Below are 22,069 nucleotides of genomic sequence, written 5' to 3'. Positions count from 1 at the left end.
AAAGCATTCGAAAATCAACCCTTCGCTAGTATAAAATATACATATTTCTGGAATCTTGGACTCAATTGTAAAGAACAAAAAGAGCGATTTCACCAGGACCTAAAAACTAGGAAGGCTATCTAGTACTTTTATAGAAAACTTATAAAAGATAAATGAGCGATTCTTTCACAGTAATAAATCGATTTGCCGAAGACCCTCGAAAATTACTTTTAAAATAGATATTGTTAAGTACCTGGTTAAAGAAATTATTTAAAAAATATGTATAATTTTTTGCTGTTAAGTAATATAATTAGTACTAGGCTACCGAATGTAAAAAATATAACAGCTTCTCGGTACCAAAAACACCGTTGACGTTATCATCTCGCGTTTTTTGTCGATTCTATCAGTTTTTACGCCACTCAGTAGTTAGCACTCAAGATGCGTATATATGAGAAAATTTAAACAACAAGTAAACAATTGAGAAATTTTTTCTTATGCCCATGTTTAGAGATCAAGAAAATTGTGTAGATGAAGCGATAAATAATGCATTGTTGTTTTAAAATAAGTTTATGCAGATATCAGATTGATTTCACTTATTAACTTGATAATATCAGGCGAAAGTGAAAATAATGAAACTTAAGAGTTATGACTGCCTCTAAGAGTCCCCGCAGACTTACAATTTAAAGTTGGCTGACTATCGTAAAAACCACAGAAATAGATCAAGATAGAAGCGCCATACGCTCGCGTTCATACAAATTGGAGCGGCATGGCGCTTCTATCTTGATCTATTTCTGTGGTTTGTACGATAGTCGGCCAACTTTAAATTGTAAGTCTGCGGTGACACTAACCCCCTTATTAATAAACATTGTATAAGCTTAGAATAGTTATGCAGTGTTTTGTTCCTGTCACACAAGTGACATTTTTAATTGGATTGTAGAAGACAAAACATCGTGTAACTATTCAAAGCTTATACAACGTTTATTAATAAGGGGGTATGAGTTTGGATAGTGATTGCAATTTGCAAATTGCAATGATCTTGGTCAGACGATTGTGCTAGCTGCTTGATACTAAAATATACTCCTTTCTAATTCAATTTTAAAATGTCTAGAATTAAGTGCGAATTAACTAAAGGCTGCCATAATTGAAGAAAAAGTAGAAAGAGCATTAGTAATTTTTATTAGGTACAATATATATTTTACACAAAATGAATTGAAAATGAATTTAAAAGGTATGAGTTATGACCACAGTAGACACACAATAGACATAACTACCAGTAGTTCGACTGCAAAGAGACGGACAGGTTTCGATATCTGTCAAATTCGTCGGGTTTCACTAGGATTATGAACGGAATGTGCCTCGCGATGGCTGATATAATTTATTTTTAAATATTTAAAATAAAGATTTCAAAATTGGATTCTGACAATTTTAATCGCATGTGCCAAAACACAAACAACAATACGACCACAAAGGAACACGTCTAGCGAATATGTCAAAGTTTTAAATTCGTAGGTAACCATAGACTTAACAGGTAACAAGCTAACAACCCTAGCGACGATTTTCGTCATAATACGTCAAATTTAAAAATTTCAACATCAGTTCTAAGTCGGCACACTCTATAATTCTGTCTACTCTGGTAGACAGACACGACACGATGCGACACTTCACTTCCATGGAGCTGACGTTTGTAACACGTCAGATTCACCTTTTTAAAACGTCAGTTCTATTAAATTGAAGTATCGCACCGTGTCGTGTCGCTCTAGTGCGGTTTCACCTTTAGTATTGTAGTTAGGGTTGCTACCTTTTTTTTTTTTTGGAAATAAAGTACATCAGCTACTTTAGGTGAAAAAAAAAACGTACACAGTATAAAAATAAAGTACAATTTATAAAATTATCTGTAAGTATAAATAAAAATGAATTCTGTACTTTGTTAGTTTCTTTAAAACTCGAGAACGGCTAAACCGCTTTGGCTTACTTTGGTCTTGAAACATTCATGGAAGCCCAGGGAGGGTTTATATTGGGAGATAGGTAATAAGAGGTTCATCGGGTCATCTAGGTTGAAATAAAGTATTTTTGCGTACTTTATTATTTTCGTAAAGTACAAAGTACAATTGCCTGAAATAACGTACAATACTTTATAATAAAGTACGGTTTGCAACCCACACTGATTCTCTACCTCCTACACCATACGATGTTCGACAGCTGTTGCTTTATAATTTATATCATAGGTTGTAACTTGTAGCCAAATTGGACTTGAAACTTACGAAATGAAATAACATTAAAATATAATATAGTTATGAATTTGTTAGCTATGAATAATCATAAATCTTAAAATATGACTTTTGGCTTTAGGTTTAAGGCGACCTAAATATTTGATAGTTTGATACATTTACTTTAAAAGTTTTTTTTAAATAACCACCAGTTAACCAGTCGTTTACCTGCACTCACTGTGTAGGTCAAGAGGCTGGTCGATTGCCAACTGAAACGACGATATCCGTACCTCAAGCTGTTTGCGATTGCGAGGAAATGTTTAGCTCATATCGCGTAGTCTACAAAGTTGGTATGTATTACGGATTATAATGTAATTATACATACTAGCAAGAATATAATAGTTAATAATTTACCTATGAATTTGTAACAGTCTCTGTGTTTACAATAATTCAAAACGATTGACAGAATACGAAGCAAGCATTTGCACTTTCCTCCTAGACTAGTCAGGTCAAATTTCTGTGCAGGTCAATGATCACTGGAGCCTCATCTCCTCATTTTGACTGCAACTAATATTAGTTAGCTCTTAGCTCTTACCCGCAAATAGTCCAGCTGCTTATGAAACTCCCTGAGCTGTCCGTCGTCGTCGTTATGCGGTTGCGGCAGTCGCTGCGACTGCGCACGAGCGCTGCCGCGACACCGCGCGTACGCAGCAATGGCGGCCACCAACGCGATGCAGAAAGCCGCTCCGCACGCGCCACCTATTAGTACCTAGAAGAAATGGCAATTGAATGTTTACCTCGATGATAGCTTAGCTGAATACTGTAGTTTAGAGGTTATGTGCGAAATGAAACATATAATACAGTAAATCAGGTGTTATAGAATATATAGAATTCTATAAAATTCGTTTTCGCGTTTCAAATGAGACAATACACGGTCTACATATTTTCAAAAGTAGAGTCACAAATTAGGTACAATTATTATTGTATGCCTCTGAGACAAAAAATTGCTCTGTAACTGATTTACGGCAAGTATCTCAGAGAACTACCAAACTCTACATCATTTATTGAGATTCTGCCTGAAATAATTTGCTTTAATTGTCATAAAAATATCATAACAAACAAGTTATGGTGGCAGTCCATAAACTTTTAACTTCCGTATTTTATTTTTAGCCATCGTTATACTAAAAGTAGTTACAGAGATATTTCGAAAACGTCTGCTCCTAGCTACGGTATACCACACATAAAATACTCTAACATCTAAGCTGGGCTTTGAAAAAGAACTTTATTACTCGTAATTCCATTAAGGTTTAACAAAACTAGTAGTTAAACCCGGTTCACTGGTATCGCGTGTTTTTATGTGCTGTGACCCATTTCTGGCACATCTGGTAGGTATGCAGTTTCCATTCCATTTTAATTATCTTCTATGCGCGTTTGAAGCTTATAATCCCCTCCTGTGAATTATGAAGCGCGTGTATCAGAGATAAGGACCACTTGTGATGTAGAGCTATTAAATAAATTAACTGTAGCTGGGTACGAATGTGCAATTTAATAAGTTGCTCGTTTCGCTTAGTAGTTACAATCTAATATATAAAATTCTCGTGTCACAGTTTTCGTTGCCATACTCCTCCGAAACGGCTTGACCGATTCTCATGAAATTTTGTGAGCATGTTGAGTAGGTCTGAGAATCGGCCAACATCTATTTTTCCTACAAAAAAAAAAATATGGCAAAACAACGTTTGCCGGGACAGATAGTTTAATATATATTTTAAAAAGTACGCTATGTGATTGCTAATAAGGAAGGAGCTTTATTGCAGGATTAGAATACGAAGTTTAGATACTTAATATTGTTGAGCTTTCAATTGTAAACGAAATTCAAGGGTCCAAAAGAAACCATTTTTTTTAATTGCCAGAATACGATCAAGCTAAATGTCAGAAGACGGGGCCCGTAGCAAGTGCTATAAGATCATCTAGCCCTTGTGGTTACACTGCAGAGGCTCGTAGCAAATGCTACAAGTGCTCTATATATCCATCCCTGCTATACCAACGCTAGGTACTAAAGTACTATGCTAACTGATTGCGCCCGCGACGGGGGAAATGTACGAACAGCTCTTTACACGTCAGCTTGGCCCTAAAGTCAATAAAAACCGTCTACTCACCTCATTATAGCTATGTGCGGGATAGCACACTCTGCCCATGAGATGGTCATCGTGCGCCCAGGACTCCTGCGTGCCCGCGGGGCAGCGGTCCACGCAGTCACCGCCGGGGTACACCAGCAGCCGTGCGCACTTCACACACCCGTCCGCCGCGCACCGCACGCACTCCGCGCCGCACCCTGCAAGAGGTAAATGTAAAACTCCATGTTGTATGGACATAATATATGACGTCAATGGAAGAGGTCAGCAGTCGAAAATACGATTTTGATTTACGAGTCCTATTACTTATTACTTCCAAATTGAGCCGCAGCACTATTGTGAGCACTGAGCTAGTATCAAAACGCACGGAAGTGCGCAGGCCTAGTTCCAGCCTGCCGCGCGCATGGCGTGCACTATTTACACGAACCGTTTCGACAAACTTTTGACCCCCCTGTATCTTAGTGCCTATTGCGAGAGAAAAGATAAAATTATACTCGTACCAACGTTATTATATACTAGTACTTAAGCAGTATACTCAATTTTATAGATATAGGTTCGGTAGATCCTGAAATATGTCCCTGTGAAAATAGCTAAAATAACTCAACGTGGGTAGGTATAGTTGCCAACGTTTATGATATCATTGGCTTTGGCATACAAACGTTCTTTCATCTTTGACTACTTTCTTGTACCAGTGATAGTTCAGGGGGCGACTAACCCTAAATTGTTGATTTTATAATTCATTTTTATACTTGAAAATAAGCCCCGAATTGTTTCATTTTCTAAAATTAGATACTACATTATATTTCCGAGAATTCGATCTGAGCAAAAACACGATATCTTAAAATTTTCTCGATAGAAAAAAATCACAAAGATGCATCTAATTTTCACGAATTTTTCATTTATTGCCATATGTACGGTACATTGAACTAAGTTAATATTTTAACACATTGTATAAAATTCTATCATTGAGAGATCGACCTAGTGGATTTTTAAAATATATATTATATTATAATATCGAGTTATTGAGAAAAAACTAATTTGGCGATGAATCCACGTCGTTCTTTTTCACATGGCATATGAAAGATGGGCGTGAGTGTGAAGAGAGAAGGACGATGTTTGATTTTTGGGGTTAGTCACCCTCTTAATACAATGAGAATACGGTGAGGAGGGTGGGAGAAGAGGAGGTTTTTGTGTTATACGTAACACTTGATTAATTATATAATTAGATATGTTAGAATTTGAAAATGCCGCCTTTTCAGTCCTAATACCTTGTAGTCACTTTAATGTCACCACAATTAAAAATGTTATCTGGGACTTCCTAGTTCCTGTCTATTCCAATTTCCACCATTCTCTTTGTTCTGTACCTATGTTCCGAGTACATATCGTTTCCAAAATTACTGTAACCGGCTACACGTTAATAAATCAAGTTGTTAGTGAAAATATCGTTTAATTTCTACAAGATAATATTTAAAGAATTTATAATATAATATGTAAGTTTATCTGTACATAAAATATATTAAAAAATAAGAATAAGCCTAGAAAGATTTGTAAAATATATTTTCTTGAATAATTCAATTAAAACATTAGTTTTATATATTATCTCCATTTACTCAATTTTATAGATATAGGTTCGGTAGATCCTGAAATATGTCCCTGTGAAAATAGCTAAAATAACTCAACGTGGGTAGGTATAGTTGCCAACGTTTATGATATCATTGGCTTTGGCATACAAACGTTCTTTCATCTTTGACTACTTTCTTGTACCAGTGATAGTTCAGGGGGCGACTAACCCTAAATTGTTGATTTTATAATTCATTTTTATACTTGAAAATAAGCCCCGAATTGTTTCATTTTCTAAAATTAGATACTACATTATATTTCCGAGAATTCGATCTGAGCAAAAACACGATATCTTAAAATTTTCTCGATAGAAAAAAATCACAAAGATGCATCTAATTTTCACGAATTTTTCATTTATTGCCATATGTACGGTACATTGAACTAAGTTAATATTTTAACACATTGTATAAAATTCTATCATTGAGAGATCGACCTAGTGGATTTTTAAAATATATATTATATTATAATATCGAGTTATTGAGAAAAAACTAATTTGGCGATGAATCCACGTCGTTCTTTTTCACATGGCATATGAAAGATGGGCGTGAGTGTGAAGAGAGAAGGACGATGTTTGATTTTTGGGGTTAGTCACCCTCTTAATACAATGAGAATACGGTGAGGAGGGTGGGAGAAGAGGAGGTTTTTGTGTTATACGTAACACTTGATTAATTATATAATTAGATATGTTAGAATTTGAAAATGCCGCCTTTTCAGTCCTAATACCTTGTAGTCACTTTAATGTCACCACAATTAAAAATGTTATCTGGGACTTCCTAGTTCCTGTCTATTCCAATTTCCACCATTCTCTTTGTTCTGTACCTATGTTCCGAGTACATATCGTTTCCAAAATTACTGTAACCGGCTACACGTTAATAAATCAAGTTGTTAGTGAAAATATCGTTTAATTTCTACAAGATAATATTTAAAGAATTTATAATATAATATGTAAGTTTATCTGTACATAAAATATATTAAAAAATAAGAATAAGCCTAGAAAGATTTGTACATTGAACTAAGTTAATATTTTAACACATTGTATAAAATTCTATCATTGAGAGATCGACCTAGTGGATTTTTAAAATATATATTATATTATAATATCGAGTTATTGAGAAAAAACTAATTTGGCGATGAATCCACGTCGTTCTTTTTCACATGGCATATGAAAGATGGGCGTGAGTGTGAAGAGAGAAGGACGATGTTTGATTTTTGGGGTTAGTCACCCTCTTAATACAATGAGAATACGGTGAGGAGGGTGGGAGAAGAGGAGGTTTTTGTGTTATACGTAACACTTGATTAATTATATAATTAGATATGTTAGAATTTGAAAATGCCGCCTTTTCAGTCCTAATACCTTGTAGTCACTTTAATGTCACCACAATTAAAAATGTTATCTGGGACTTCCTAGTTCCTGTCTATTCCAATTTCCACCATTCTCTTTGTTCTGTACCTATGTTCCGAGTACATATCGTTTCCAAAATTACTGTAACCGGCTACACGTTAATAAATCAAGTTGTTAGTGAAAATATCGTTTAATTTCTACAAGATAATATTTAAAGAATTTATAATATAATATGTAAGTTTATCTGTACATAAAATATATTAAAAAATAAGAATAAGCCTAGAAAGATTTGTAAAATATATTTTCTTGAATAATTCAATTAAAACATTAGTTTTATATATTATCTCCATTTACTCAATTTTATAGATATAGGTTCGGTAGATCCTGAAATATGTCCCTGTGAAAATAGCTAAAATAACTCAACGTGGGTAGGTATAGTTGCCAACGTTTATGATATCATTGGCTTTGGCATACAAACGTTCTTTCATCTTTGACTACTTTCTTGTACCAGTGATAGTTCAGGGGGCGACTAACCCTAAATTGTTGATTTTATAATTCATTTTTATACTTGAAAATAAGCCCCGAATTGTTTCATTTTCTAAAATTAGATACTACATTATATTTCCGAGAATTCGATCTGAGCAAAAACACGATATCTTAAAATTTTCTCGATAGAAAAAAATCACAAAGATGCATCTAATTTTCACGAATTTTTCATTTATTGCCATATGTACGGTACATTGAACTAAGTTAATATTTTAACACATTGTATAAAATTCTATCATTGAGAGATCGACCTAGTGGATTTTTAAAATATATATTATATTATAATATCGAGTTATTGAGAAAAAACTAATTTGGCGATGAATCCACGTCGTTCTTTTTCACATGGCATATGAAAGATGGGCGTGAGTGTGAAGAGAGAAGGACGATGTTTGATTTTTGGGGTTAGTCACCCTCTTAATACAATGAGAATACGGTGAGGAGGGTGGGAGAAGAGGAGGTTTTTGTGTTATACGTAACACTTGATTAATTATATAATTAGATATGTTAGAATTTGAAAATGCCGCCTTTTCAGTCCTAATACCTTGTAGTCACTTTAATGTCACCACAATTAAAAATGTTATCTGGGACTTCCTAGTTCCTGTCTATTCCAATTTCCACCATTCTCTTTGTTCTGTACCTATGTTCCGAGTACATATCGTTTCCAAAATTACTGTAACCGGCTACACGTTAATAAATCAAGTTGTTAGTGAAAATATCGTTTAATTTCTACAAGATAATATTTAAAGAATTTATAATATAATATGTAAGTTTATCTGTACATAAAATATATTAAAAAATAAGAATAAGCCTAGAAAGATTTGTAAAATATATTTTCTTGAATAATTCAATTAAAACATTAGTTTTATATATTATCTCCATTTACTGTAGTTGGAAAATGAAATGGCCAAAACTTTTCTCCAAAAGTTTTTAACATTACAAATGATTTCTCATTTCTTATTTAATTCTTTTCTATTTTTTTGGCACTTTTAGACTTGTACGTTTAGCACAGAAAAATATTCAATAATGAAAGTATAAAATTAAAAAAATATGACGTCAGACTATGGATAAGTAAGTTATAGCTTCAAATGAGTCGAATAAGTCGAATCACACTACACACGGTGCGCTCGCAGCTCGGCATATCTGCTACATCACTTAAAAACAAGAACTAGTTTTTTTATTGGCTCCACAAATAGATTAAATTTATATTTAAGGTCAGAGTGAGGAAGTGTAGCTGGGGGGCAAGTGTGATTGCTTTAATTTTTCGAAAAACTGTTTGAGCTTATGGTGGCAGAGACATCTGTTGTTGTGAGGAAAACTAATTTCAATGTACACAATCTCAATCCAGATGGCACTGTCAAGCACTTTCGAAGTTTTCGACATTTTGAAATCTGTCACATTTTTTTATGACGAGCTCTAATTCACATTGTTTTTTCAATCAATAAAAATCTTGGTGATTTTTTTTTATGAAATAAGGGGGCAAACGAGCAAACGGGTCACCTGATGGAAAACAACTTCCGTCGCCCATGCACACTCGCAGCATCAGAAGAGCTGCAGGTGCGTTGCCGGCCTTTTAAGAGGGAATAGGGTAATAGGGGAGGGTAGGGATGGGAAGGGAATAGGGGAGGGTAGGGAAGGGAATAGGGTAGGTGATTGGGCCTCCGGCAAACTCACTCACTCGGCGAAACACAGCGCTAGCGCTGTTTCACGCCGGTTTTCTGTGAGAACGTGGTATTTCTCCGGTCGAGCCAGCCCATTCGTGCCAAAGCATGGCTCTACCACGTATAAAGAACCACGTAAAAGATTTTGAAGAACCTGATAATTATTGTATACCGGTAAGTTGTTTTTTACTAACTAAACTTATTATTTATTTTATAATTTTGTTGGAATTGTTGCAAATAAGAGATTTATGTCCATTAAAAAAATCTAACCTCAAAATTTTAATGGTGGGGAAATGTGCCTACTTTGCATTAGGCAAGTGTGTCTATATGTCACACTTGCCCAAAGTCAGGGTATACAAACATTTGATCTAATATTAGTTATGTAATTTCTGATTGCTTATATTTTTGTTTACTTTTTAGTAATTAGAATTTTTTGAATTTCAATACCTACACTTTGAATAATTTTAGAATAAATAAGTATCACAGTTCCTTAGATATTTTTTAAATTAACAATAAAATAAAAGAAATAACTCATTCAATAATTTTTACTTAAAAAGTTTTTTTTACCCCTCTCCAACGTAGTATGCCACACTTGTTTTTTTGTTTGTTTACCTCATAACTTTTGCTCCTTTAAACTATCTTCACAAACTATATTAAGTATGTAATATAGTCGTCCTATTATGATTAGTTCCGAGATCAGGTAGTAGATATACAATGTGTCCCGACACCGGTATCCGATTCTTTAATGTCATGATCTATGGCATATTTTATCGACAAATTGGCTCTCAATTTTTTCTCTCTCTCGTGGTTGTAAAATGGCAGCCATTTTAGTTTTTCTCGTCCTTTCACACTAATCTGACCAGTACTTCTCATGTAAATATCATATGAAGATAAAAAAGGTCTCATTTGATAGCTAAACTTGTAGACTACGCTTACACAGGCAATATGTTATAAATTTCGTGGAATTAAACATAGAAGAACCAAAGTTTAAGAAAAAAAAAATGTATATTTTTTAATTAATGGCTTTTTGTAAAAAATCTAGCACATTAAACTGGTTTTTTTTTGTTTTAAAAAGATAGAGGAGGTTTTCATCTTGACACAGTCAGTTTTTGGTAGCTGTGTTTCACTTCCATGTTTTAAATTGATCTTTATTTATTGACGACTGACGCATTATGGCTTACGCATTATGACTTACGCATTATGACTTCTGGTGTTTCTACATTTACAACTATCGACTTCGGCTAAGGGTTAATTCCTTTGTTATTTATGTACTAGATGTTCCGCGCGGCTTCGCCCGCGAAATTAAGGAATTTCACGGAAACCGTACATTTTCCGCAAAATATTTTTTCACGTGGTCTATTTTTCAAGTGTGCCAAATAACATAAAATTGCTCGGACAGTTCTTAAGATAATAAGCAATATCATATAATTTTCCCCGTTCTTTTACATTTTCCTCTATTTCTTCACTCCTATATTATTTTATCACGCTAAGACTAATGTCTTAGCGTGATAAAATATAGCCTATAGCTTTTCTCGATAAATGGGCTATCTAACACTGAAATAATTTCTCAAATCGGCCGAGTAGTTCTTGAGATTAGCGCATTTGAAACAAACAAACAAATTCTTCCTTTTTATAATATTAGTATAGATTTGAAAATATATAAATAACAAAGGAAATAATACAATTGTCAGAATTATTATTGTATTATTTCCTTTGTTATTTACATATTTTCAACTATGCAGTTGTTAATAACAATAAAAAAATAACTACTACTGCCTGTGATTACCGTACAAAAATATTATAAATGTAAGAATTATGTTTACGCGTAACGCAAAATGCGATAAAGTATGATTAAAGCATTATTTAAAACAACAACTTTTTTTTCACTTGAAGTCCAGTAACTTTTGACCTGCACGCAATTACAACAAAAACTTGGCATATTGATAATTTAAATGCTTATTTGAACATGTTTATACTAGTCGCAACTTGTTACAAGGGTTGGACACACCTCATACAATAGTGCCCATTCACCTTTGAAATAACTATTTATTGTACACTTACGATATAGTCACACTTGCCTCACTTTCTTGGGTAAGTGTGTCTACCACAGCATTTTATAATTTACACCTTAAAAACAAGTGATTAATGGGCAATATTGTGTAAATCACTTTGTTACCGGCCAATTATGAACCTTATTGTATTTTGATTTCACAGAGAGTGAGAAATTAAACCTTAAACAACTTGATTTTTAAGTTCAATATAAACTTGAAAAAAAAGTATGACACACTTACCCGTATTGACCTTACGTTTTACCGCTCGTTATTTGAATCGACGTCTGCTTAATTTGCAATTCGCTTATTTTCGCATTTCCATAAAATATAATATCTATAAAAATGTTAGTCGCAAGGATAATTAATCATTTTGTTCCTAGCGAGGGGGTCGTTCGTACGTGCGGTCAGCTCAGCTCCTCTCAGCGGCCGAGTATAATGTCGGTGTACGCAGCGATAGTGATGGTGTGGGCGAGCGCGCTGGTCGCCGCTGTGGAGGAAGGGGGGTTGGTGGTGCACGCGCCGGCGGGCAGCTTCCGCGGCGTGCCGGCGCCCGACGGCGACTACGTCATGTTCCTGGGCATACCGTACGCCAGAGTCAACGCCAGCAATCCTTTCGGGGTGAGTTCATGCTCGTACGAGATATTCCGCCGCGGTACATACACCGAAATAACATTTTTCACAATTTTTGTCTTTTGTTTGTCTGCCATTTTAGAGATTATCCGGAGCTTATCTCAGTGTACGAATCAAATTTTAAATATATTCAGTGATTTGGAGTGCATCACGGACGAACGAGGTGACACGTAATTTTTATAAATAAATTATAAATCTAATTAATTCAAAGGTGATAGTCCGGTCCGGTCTGTTATGAACAGACATATAAAATTGATGTCAGAGACTATGTATAACGACATTAAAAACACGAAAAAATCTTTTCAGGCCGCGCTCCCGCACGAAAAATTTGACGAAACTTTTGAAGCTTTCACTGAATCCGCAATATGTCCGCAGATCAAGGAAATATATTCAAAGAGAAACAGCGATAGGTACGAGGGCACCCTCGACTGCCTGCGGCTCAACGTGTTCGTGCCGAATACGGAGACCGAACACCGGGGTGTCTACATTTTCGTATTCGGAGGCAAGTTCGAGGACGGCCACAGCGAATTAAACTTGTACGGACCCAAATATCTCGTGCGGCACGACATCATAGTGGTCACGTTCAATTTTAGAAGCGGCCCCTACGGTTTCATGTGCGCGGACATCCCCGAGATCCCCGGCAACCAGGGCCTTCGAGACCAGTACGCCGCCGTCGAGTGGGTCAGAGACAACATTCGGGCTTTCGGCGGAGACCCGGGGAGGCTCACCCTCGGCGGCCACAGTTCCGGCGCCCAGCTAGTTGACATGCACCTGCTGACAGACCGGCCCCGGCTGTTCCGGCGGGCCATCCTGCAGAGCGGAGCCGCCGTGGGGCCGGACTTCCTGGGCCCCTCCGACCCGACGGCGCTCGTCGATATCGCCGGGCGGCTCGGCTTCGAGACTAACGACACGCTCGCCGCTCTTTCGTTCCTGGCCGAGGCGGATCCTGAAGCCGTCATCGAAGTGACGGAAAAGAGGTACGAGTGGACACCGTGCGTCGAAAAAAAATTTCCCGGCGTCGTTCCATTCGTTACCGAAAACCCGGAATTTTCGGCGGGACGAAACGTTGACGGGTCGGACATCCTGGGGGGGTTCACGCGCAGCGAGGCCGCTTACACTCGGTACACTTCCAGTTATAGACATTTATACCGCCAGCCGGCAGGCTTTCGATCATATTTGGAAAAAACGTTTAATCTTCGGAACGAGAGCGACCTCGTAGATATAGTCCGCCGCTTTTACGTGGACGACGACGGAGATCGCGATATCGTAGAAGATCAAATCGTCGATTTGCTTTCCGATTTCGTTTTCGCATACCCGGTGCAGCGACAACTGACGAAGTACGCGAGGCACGGGAACACGAGCGTGTACCTCTACGAGTTCTCCTACGACGGTCGGCGGAACAGAATGAAGAGGATCCTCAACATGACGGAAGCCGGGGCGACTCACTCCGACGAGCTGGGGTACATGTTCACCATGGACTTCATTCCGGAGACGGACGACAGCGGAGACCGGCGTATGATCGACCGACTGACCACGTTGTGGGCCAACTTCGTTAAATACGGGTAAGACTACGTCGGTTAAAATTAAAACTTTTCTATGATAGCGAGATGGCCTCTCGTAAGACCGCCTCTACCCACGTACAATGTCATGCACTTTAAATTAGTTTTGAATATCTTGAAATCTATGTCGTAGTCGATGCATATTAATTATATTATTTACCGTTAATGTGCGTAAACCAGTCAGACTGCAGATTAACAAGATTCTGCAGATTACCTGGGTGAGGCAGGTAAAGTGCAAAAAGTTGATTCTATTCTTACATTAACGAGATAATCTGCAGAATACCTAGGTAATCTGCAGACTGATGACCATGCATACGGTAAATTGCATAAAATAGGTCCTTGTTTGAATAAAGTATATTATTTAGTTGTAGTTGTAATTATTTTATACTAAAGACAGACAGACGGACAGACAGCCATCGAAGTCTCATGAATAGGGTCCCGTTTTCGCCCTTTGGGTACGGAACCCTAAAAACAATAAAAACAACAACAGTCTGACAGGTTGATAAGCTTAAGTCAAAGTTTTTTGTATTCATTTCCTAAAATTGTGTTATCAGGGGTTTTACTGTGTAATATCGGTAGTTTATTAACCATTTTAAATTAGTTATCATACACAAGTGTTGCCTACACTTGTGTATGATAACTAATTTAAAACAAGTGATACAACTTCCAGAAACATGCCTCCTAAACTCCATCAAATGTTTCAGTAAAGCGGTAGACGCTTTACTTAACACTTTACTGAATCGACCGACTGACGTCTAGACTTTGACTAGACCTTGGACTTTACAATAACATTATTTTCCCGTTATTTACTTGACACTGGTCATCACACACCCTAAGGTTACCCTTAGTTTTGTTACACGATGCACACGATTCACTGTGAAATTAGCAGCACTGAAAGAGCCATAAATTCATTTTGTGATTTGTGTGGCAAGCGCCCCCACGTCACGATTTTATCCATACAAAGGTGAAAAAAGTTACTTTTTTAGCGCTGCTACTTTTGCAGTGAAGTGTGAACTCTATATAGAAGACTCATACACCCTAAAGTAGTATCACTTAGTTTTGTTACACCCTCAGCTATAGCCCATATATAATGTTACTCCACTGATAAGATATAACAGATCAAATCATCGAACGCGGGAACAAAGAAGCGCAGTCCTAGTGGAGGAGCTAAAACAAAAGTGTTTAGTTCACTGTCTTCCGCAATTTAACGATGTACCATTCGTTACTATGCAAACTAACTAGGTAAAGAGTAAATATAAGCTTTTTTGATTTAAATTTCACACTTCTTGACACACAATTGGTATCAGGAAATCTGCAGATTAACTAGGTAATGTGCACACTAACGTATTCTGCATTCTAACAGTATATTATACATTATAATTATTGTTAACAGGCGTCGGAGATAAATCTCTTTCAAATCAAGTAAAAGGGCTAGGATTTAGGAATGGTTACTCGTTAAGGATAAAAATATATTGAAACGGCTCGTTATTCCAGGGACCCGACTCCCGCGAGGACGGAGCTGCTGCCGGTGGTGTGGCCGCCACTGACGGCTGACACCGTGCCGGCGCTGCGGCTCGACGCCGACCTCACCGTCATCTCGCGGCCCTTCCGCAGGAGGATGGCTTTCTGGGATCTGTTCTTTAATGCGAATCTAGATAAACTTCGTTTTCCCCAATTTTTTGGTGCTCACATGGGTTGAGGAAGGATGTTTTGGGTCAGAAAAATCACCTCGTGCCACTTCCTACCCCGGAAACTCTCCATTTAGGAGAAATTTACATTTGAAATTTTTGTAATTTTGAGATAAGGTCATCTGTTTTCTGGTGTTTATGTGTTACTTACTTACTAGGGAGTGCCTCCGTACCTACCGAAGCGGGGGGTTGTGGGGGGGGGGGGGGGCGCAGCCCCCCACCAAATCAAAAACAAATACAATCCAGAAAGTCCAAAAGTTGGTTAGGTTAGGTTAAAACTTAGACCACAACACAGAAAAGGGGGGCCAAAACAAAAACAAACACAATCCAGCGACCCTAGCATGGCCACAGAAATGCTAAAGTATAGAAAAACTATGGAGATAAATTAAAGGTAAGTACCGCTCCGATCTTACAAAAAATCAAATATATATATTTTTTAATGAAATAAGGGGGCAAACGAGCAAACGGGTCACCTGATGGAAAGCAACTTCCGTCGCCCATGAACACTCGCAGCATCAGAAGAGCTGCAAGTGCGTTGCCGGTCTTTTAAGAGAGAATAGGGTAATAAGGGAGGGTAGGGAAGGGAAGGTAAGGGAATAGGGGAGGGTAAGGAAGGGATTAGGGTAGGGGATTGATCCTCCGGTAAACTCACTCACTCGGCGAAACACAGCGCAAGCGCTGTTTCACGCTGGTTTTCTGTGAGAACGTGGTATTTCTCCGGTCGAGCCGGCCCATTCGTGCCGAAGCATGGCTCTCTCTGGTATAGATTGCCATTCTATTACATAGACTATAGTCCTAAAAATTTAAATATAAACCTATTCATTTTAAATGAGTTTTTGTCAGTCGCGGCTATCTGCAGTAAAGATTGGAACGGTACCTTCAGTTTATTTCCAGTTTTTCTACACTTTCGCATTTCTACAGCTGTGGCCATGCTAGGGTCGCTGAAAGTCCAAAAGTAGGTTAGGTTAGAACTGTGACTGTGCTACGGTTGGTACTACTAATATATATTCTGTGGCTACGGCAGCAGCCGGCGACCGTCACAAAACACGCCTCAGAATTCCGAAAATTTCAAAGGTGAGTAGCTCCAAAACTGGTTAGGATTTGGTACGGGGGGGTGTTTACCCCTCCACGTACGTCATGTTAAATTGACTTTAGCGCCATCAAAGGAACATAAAGGAAAGAACAAAAAAATATATTATATTATTCCTGACGGTGTCGTGTGGGATATCAAATGAAAGAGCTTTGTTAGCACATTTCAAATATGTAAACATTATTATTAACTATTTCTTACGGCTTTGCCTGCAATCACCTCTTCCAATTAGGAAGATTTCATAAAATCATTCAATACAATATGAAACAATAAAGTCAATAAATAATTATTATCCTCGATCATTTGAGGAATTGTAATGGTTGAAATTTATCGAGCGAATCGCAGCCAAATAAATTGAAATAAAAATAAAGTTTAAAAAACTAAAACCCGACTACTAAAACACGCTCTAAAAAGTACGAAACAAGAAAATGGTAATGGAAGTTTAAAGGATATCGTAGCCGCGGTCGTATGCCACCTACTGTAGCAAAACAGATAATAATAAAATTAAAAGGGCATACGACTCTACGTGGTCGTATGGAATATTATGGCTGCGTTCCAGTAGACGTAAATTTTGACCAAAACGCTCAAAACGTCCCCTTTTGCCGTTCCATTTGACGACCGCGGTCGTTTTGATCGCGGCTATGACAAAACGACCCTCGACGAAGACGAAGATGAAGATCAACGGTCTTGAGCGTTAGCGTTTTTAACGTCATACGCGGGGTATATCGGTAGTTGCAAAAGCTGTTGAGATCGAGCTGATTCGATTTTATTCTGTCGGGACTCGGGAGTAAGCAGCAGTGTGAAACTCCATGCTTGGGAATCCATGTACTACGTCAGAGCGTAAGGAGGGATCATACGTGACGGTACCAGCTAGCTGTACCTGAGTGTTATTAAAGAGATATAAGTTTACTCGATAAAAGAAAGAATGTGCTGTGTTCGATTTTAGATCGCTTTGGTGGTGCTAGGAGTAAGTAGAGATGGGTCGTTATTGGTAGATCGGGATCAGATGGTGACACATTATTGGTAGCTAGTGGTAGATAAGTACACATGCGTTGGTTACCCTCTTCAGTTTCGAAGAAAGACGTGCGCATCTTTATATCATGCGGATATCTATAAGATCAAAATATGTATAACAAAAAAATAACCATAATATAACTAATAACAATCAGTATCAGCAACCAATTAGTGTTAACGTAGACTCGACTCTACATAATATTATAGTAACTCTATACATTAAATAACTTATTATTTATAATAGTATATTCCTTAAAAACTGCTGGTCCGATTTCTGTAACACGTATTACCTATAATGTCGTGAGCTCCTGCAGGTAAAGTTTAACTACCTGCGCGTAGACAGCTCTCTTTAACACTACTACTACAATAACTGTCACTTTTAATGGCCAACTAGACAAGTACGTCCGACATAACAGGTCTGAATGGCCCGTCAATAACACCGTTACTCCAATACCTACGCATAATTTGCTGCTGACCCCAATAACTCCAACGCGGCACCGAATGACACTTCTGTTCTAGCCGATAAGACATTTTTTAAACAATGTCAACTTTAGCAAATATTATAAAACAAAACTTTTTTTTCAGTTTTCAAGTTCTTCTTGTCGTTACGACTTTTATTTTTTTATTTTCAATGTCATATAGTTCATACGAAACCTGTTTTGTCTATAATAATTAGTTGGTAATTAAGAACTAGTTTAGTCATCAGAAAGCGTAAAGATTTGTCTGGTTCTATGTGGCCTTAATTTAATGAACATTCTGACGTAATGTATAGTAAGTACATTGTTAATTGTCAAAATCTTCATTAAATTATGGTAAAGTAATCTTACCGCCGCACTCAGAGTGGAACATTAATTACTTAAATGTAATTAATTCAAAATTTTGACATGAGCCCTATACATATTATCTGTCAAACTCTTCATTCAATTGAAGGTTAATCATAATTAAATGTCTCTGAGTACGGCGGATAAAGTAATAAGCTAATTACTGTCGATGAGTGCGATCGTAAGAATAGTATATTATTTTGCAATGTTTTCACGCTAAAGTGCAGCACCAGAATAGACAGCAAACTAAAAGTTTTGCTCAACGTTTGACAACGTTTCTGTCACTCAACATGTCGGATTTTAGTCGGATTATTTACTATACGTGCTAGTGGCGCCCTGTGCTACCTTTGCGTATTATTTCCTATTAAAATATTATGTTTTAAAAGGTTTTCATTTTAAATATAAAAATAATGTTTTATTACTCAGATAAACTTCAAGTTATGCGCATGGGAAATGCCCTAATATCCGTTTAAGGCGCTGTGGTTGTTGCAACTACGTAAAATGGGTTTTTTAAAACAGGTTTTAAGTAAAGGAAATGTCATTATCTATATATTATATAAAACTCAAAGGTGACTGACTGATTGACATAGTGATTTATCAACGCACAGCCCAAACCACTGGACGGATCGGGCTGAAATTTGGCATGCAGGTATGTGTTATGACGTAGACATCCGCTAAGAAAGGATTTTGATAAATTCCAACCCCAAGGGGTTCAAATAGGGGATGAAAGTTTGTATATAATAATACTTCTTAACGCGAGCGAAGCCGCGGGCAAAAGCTCGTTTAAGTATAAAATAAGTACCGTTTTAAAATTGAGAATATTTCCAATACGCAAAGGTATATCAGTACACAATTTGAAAAATTCGACTGTTATAACGCTGTTTTTCATAATTAAATCATTTTATGGCTAAATTACACACTTTCTAGAAAAAACAAAAAATGTAGTATATGTGTAAACGTACCTAACGTAAACGTTTAGATATATATTTTGATTTGTGTAATACTAAAAACAAAAGGTTTTTACTCCTATTTTAATGTCCTTAACGTCGATATTCGTATTGACAGACATCGACCTGCTTATTTTAGGGACTACTGGGCCTTAAGCGTGTATGCGCACATATTGCTTAAAGTTTTAAGCATTTTGCTATCTAATTCTTATCTACATCCTCAGCGTCGTTTTGTAGTCGTTATGAAATTTATCTATTAGTGTTAACGGTGTGAACTTTTAAAACTATTATTCTTTATTACACTTTTATCTGACTTATTAAAATGTAGAGAAGGGGCTTTTCTCATAATATTCACGCAAATTTCGTTTCCGCTCCACAGGACAAGGAGAAAGGGTATTTTAGGGATGATACTAGGTGGATTTTTACATCTAGTATCATCCCTAAAATATGCCTCCCTTTCGCCCGTGACATAACATGTGAATGTCTTAGTAAAGCAAGTAAGAACCATGTTAAAAATTGTCTATGAAAGCACCTCCATTTCTCATCACACCTTGGTTACACTGACTAGTAGTCAAACTAAAGCTAATAAAACCTTTATTTTTCATAGTACGATTCTAGTACCTAATCAGGTAGTTCGTTACTCGTGAAAGAGTTGATTTAGCCCCACGGGGATAATTACCCGCTTAGGAATACAACCTAAAGCCCTCCATATTTATGAGTAGTGGGCGCTTAGTACACAATATCAGTAGGTGTTAGTATCTAATTTGTTCGCTTTCTAAGGGAAAGCGTGGTAATACGCGATTAGTGTGCCAACTGCCAGCGCTCAATTAACGGTACCGATCGAACAGGCTACTGTTGTCTACGTAAATATTGGTAGTTGCTAGAAAAATGTACTGTTTCTGATATTACGTCACGCTTCGATAAGCATGCCGAAATAAAAGTTTTTAAGGTACAGTACGGTGTATTAGCGAGGCAGTAACTCGTCAAGGCGCAGGTTCGGCCGCACATGGAATACTCATCTCTGGGCAGGAGCGTCAAAATACCAGCTACTCCCTCTGGATCGTATCCAACGAAGGGCCGCTCGGATTGTTGACTGCCATAGTGTTTCAATAACAAACTGCCCCCGTAGACAAGTGGCAAAACGCTAACGCTAACGCTAGTCTTACAAAATGTATGGATTTGACATTAGTATTTGCTAGCGAAGCGATGACTTATGTCAAATCGCATACATTTTGTAGCGCCAGCGTTAGCGTTAGCGCTTTGCCACTTGTCTACAGGCCCTGGACCCCTTAGAATTACGCCGAGATGTAGTTTTACTCTGCATCCTCTGTACGTTCTATTACGAGGAGTGAGGAATTGTTTGGAATATATACCTCCTGCAACTTTTCGCTATCGTTCCACGCGGAAAATATACCATCCTCATTACCTTGTTGTTGTTGTCACTTGTCTTCCACGTAACTTTCTGCCGCGCCTTGTACAGATATTTTGTTATTGCTTTTATCATAAACCATTAAAAATAAGCAGTAGAGGTTGGTAGAGGCATTGTTGTTAAAAAGTTTAAAACAAAAGAAACACACTTTTGACCAGTTTCTAAAGATTAGGTAAGTTTAATTCTACTAATGTTTGTTATTAATTAGTTGCAACAAATGAACAAACTAATCTTCTCTACTAGAAACTAGAGTATATTTAACAATAATGTTAACAAATACGATGTAACATTTGTCGTGCCCATTATATTAATTAAATGCCTTTAACGATTACTGTAAACACTTGCTCAAATGTTTACGAACTATTATGAAAATTTAATTTACGTAATTGTTATAATGTTGGCTTAAATGTTGAACTTCCACATAAGGATGAAGTTTCACTTTCGTTCAGGATAATTATTATAGCAAAGATGAATTTCTCTATATTTGAAATCTCCATTTTAGTTTTCTTACTATTTAAGTACGCTTGGCAGTTCACAGTTACTTCCTTACTTATCCATACTAATATTATAAATGCTAAAGTGTCTGTCAGTTACCTCTTTACGCCCAAACCGCTGAACTGATTTTGATATAAAGAAACGTTGAGTCCCGGGACATAGGTTACTTTTATCTCGAAAAACTGAACAGTTGCGTGTGTCATCTTAAGAGGCCGGTTGCCATCGAAATTCTCATGCATACGTTATACCAAAATCATTAGAATTTCGATGGCACCCGGCCTCTTAAGATAAGTTCAACAAGGCATCTCTCTCTTTATCTGTCTGCCTAACAAGCGACTTTTCTTACTAGGGGCGATCAAAATGTAATGATAAGCGGGTATTTCTAAAGAAGATTAAAATGAAAAAAATATATGTTTTTCACTTCTTCAGTCCCTCACGACTTACCAGCAAAAAAATTGTATCAAAAGGACGTTATTTGTGGGAGCTACATTTATTTGAATACCAACAGTCGGAGCGGCAACACGAAAATGGAGAAACACGAAGGGAGATGCGTATTCAAGCACCTCTGTTTGAAAAAAAATTCTTCCAAAGAGATACACACTGATTTGGTGGAGACACTAGGGGACTCTGCTCCTCCATATTCTACGGTGGCACGGTGGTGCAAAGGGTTTAAGCTGGGTAGAACATCCACAGAAGATGAACATCGCGAGGGACGCCCAACCTCGTCCCTCACTGAGGAAAACATAAAAAAGTCGAAGAAATCGTATTAGCAGAACGAAGACTACCCGTTAGACATTTAGCTGAGGACACAAGGATCTCATATGGCAGCATCCAAAGCATTTTGACCACCAAAATGAATAT

At 37.2% G+C, this 22,069-nt stretch overlaps 1 protein-coding gene across 1 annotated transcript in view; it reads right to left on the bottom strand.

The window, feature by feature from the left end:
- LOC121732488 overlaps window positions 1-22,069 on the bottom strand; it is a 54,908-nt gene that overhangs the window by 9,887 nt on the left and 22,952 nt on the right. The window contains exons 3-4 of the mRNA XM_042122386.1: window positions 4,343-4,518; window positions 2,782-2,955 (exon numbers count right to left, since the gene is read on the bottom strand). Of these exons, the coding sequence (XP_041978320.1) occupies window positions 2,782-2,955; window positions 4,343-4,518 (350 nt within the window). The remainder of the gene's footprint in view (window positions 1-2,781; window positions 2,956-4,342; window positions 4,519-22,069) is intronic.

The sequence above is a fragment of the Aricia agestis genome, chromosome 12 (genome assembly GCF_905147365.1).
Source record: "Aricia agestis chromosome 12, ilAriAges1.1, whole genome shotgun sequence".
Taxonomy (NCBI): Eukaryota; Metazoa; Arthropoda; class Insecta; order Lepidoptera; family Lycaenidae; genus Aricia; species Aricia agestis.
This window is presented reverse-complemented; position numbering and strand designations above follow the sequence as displayed.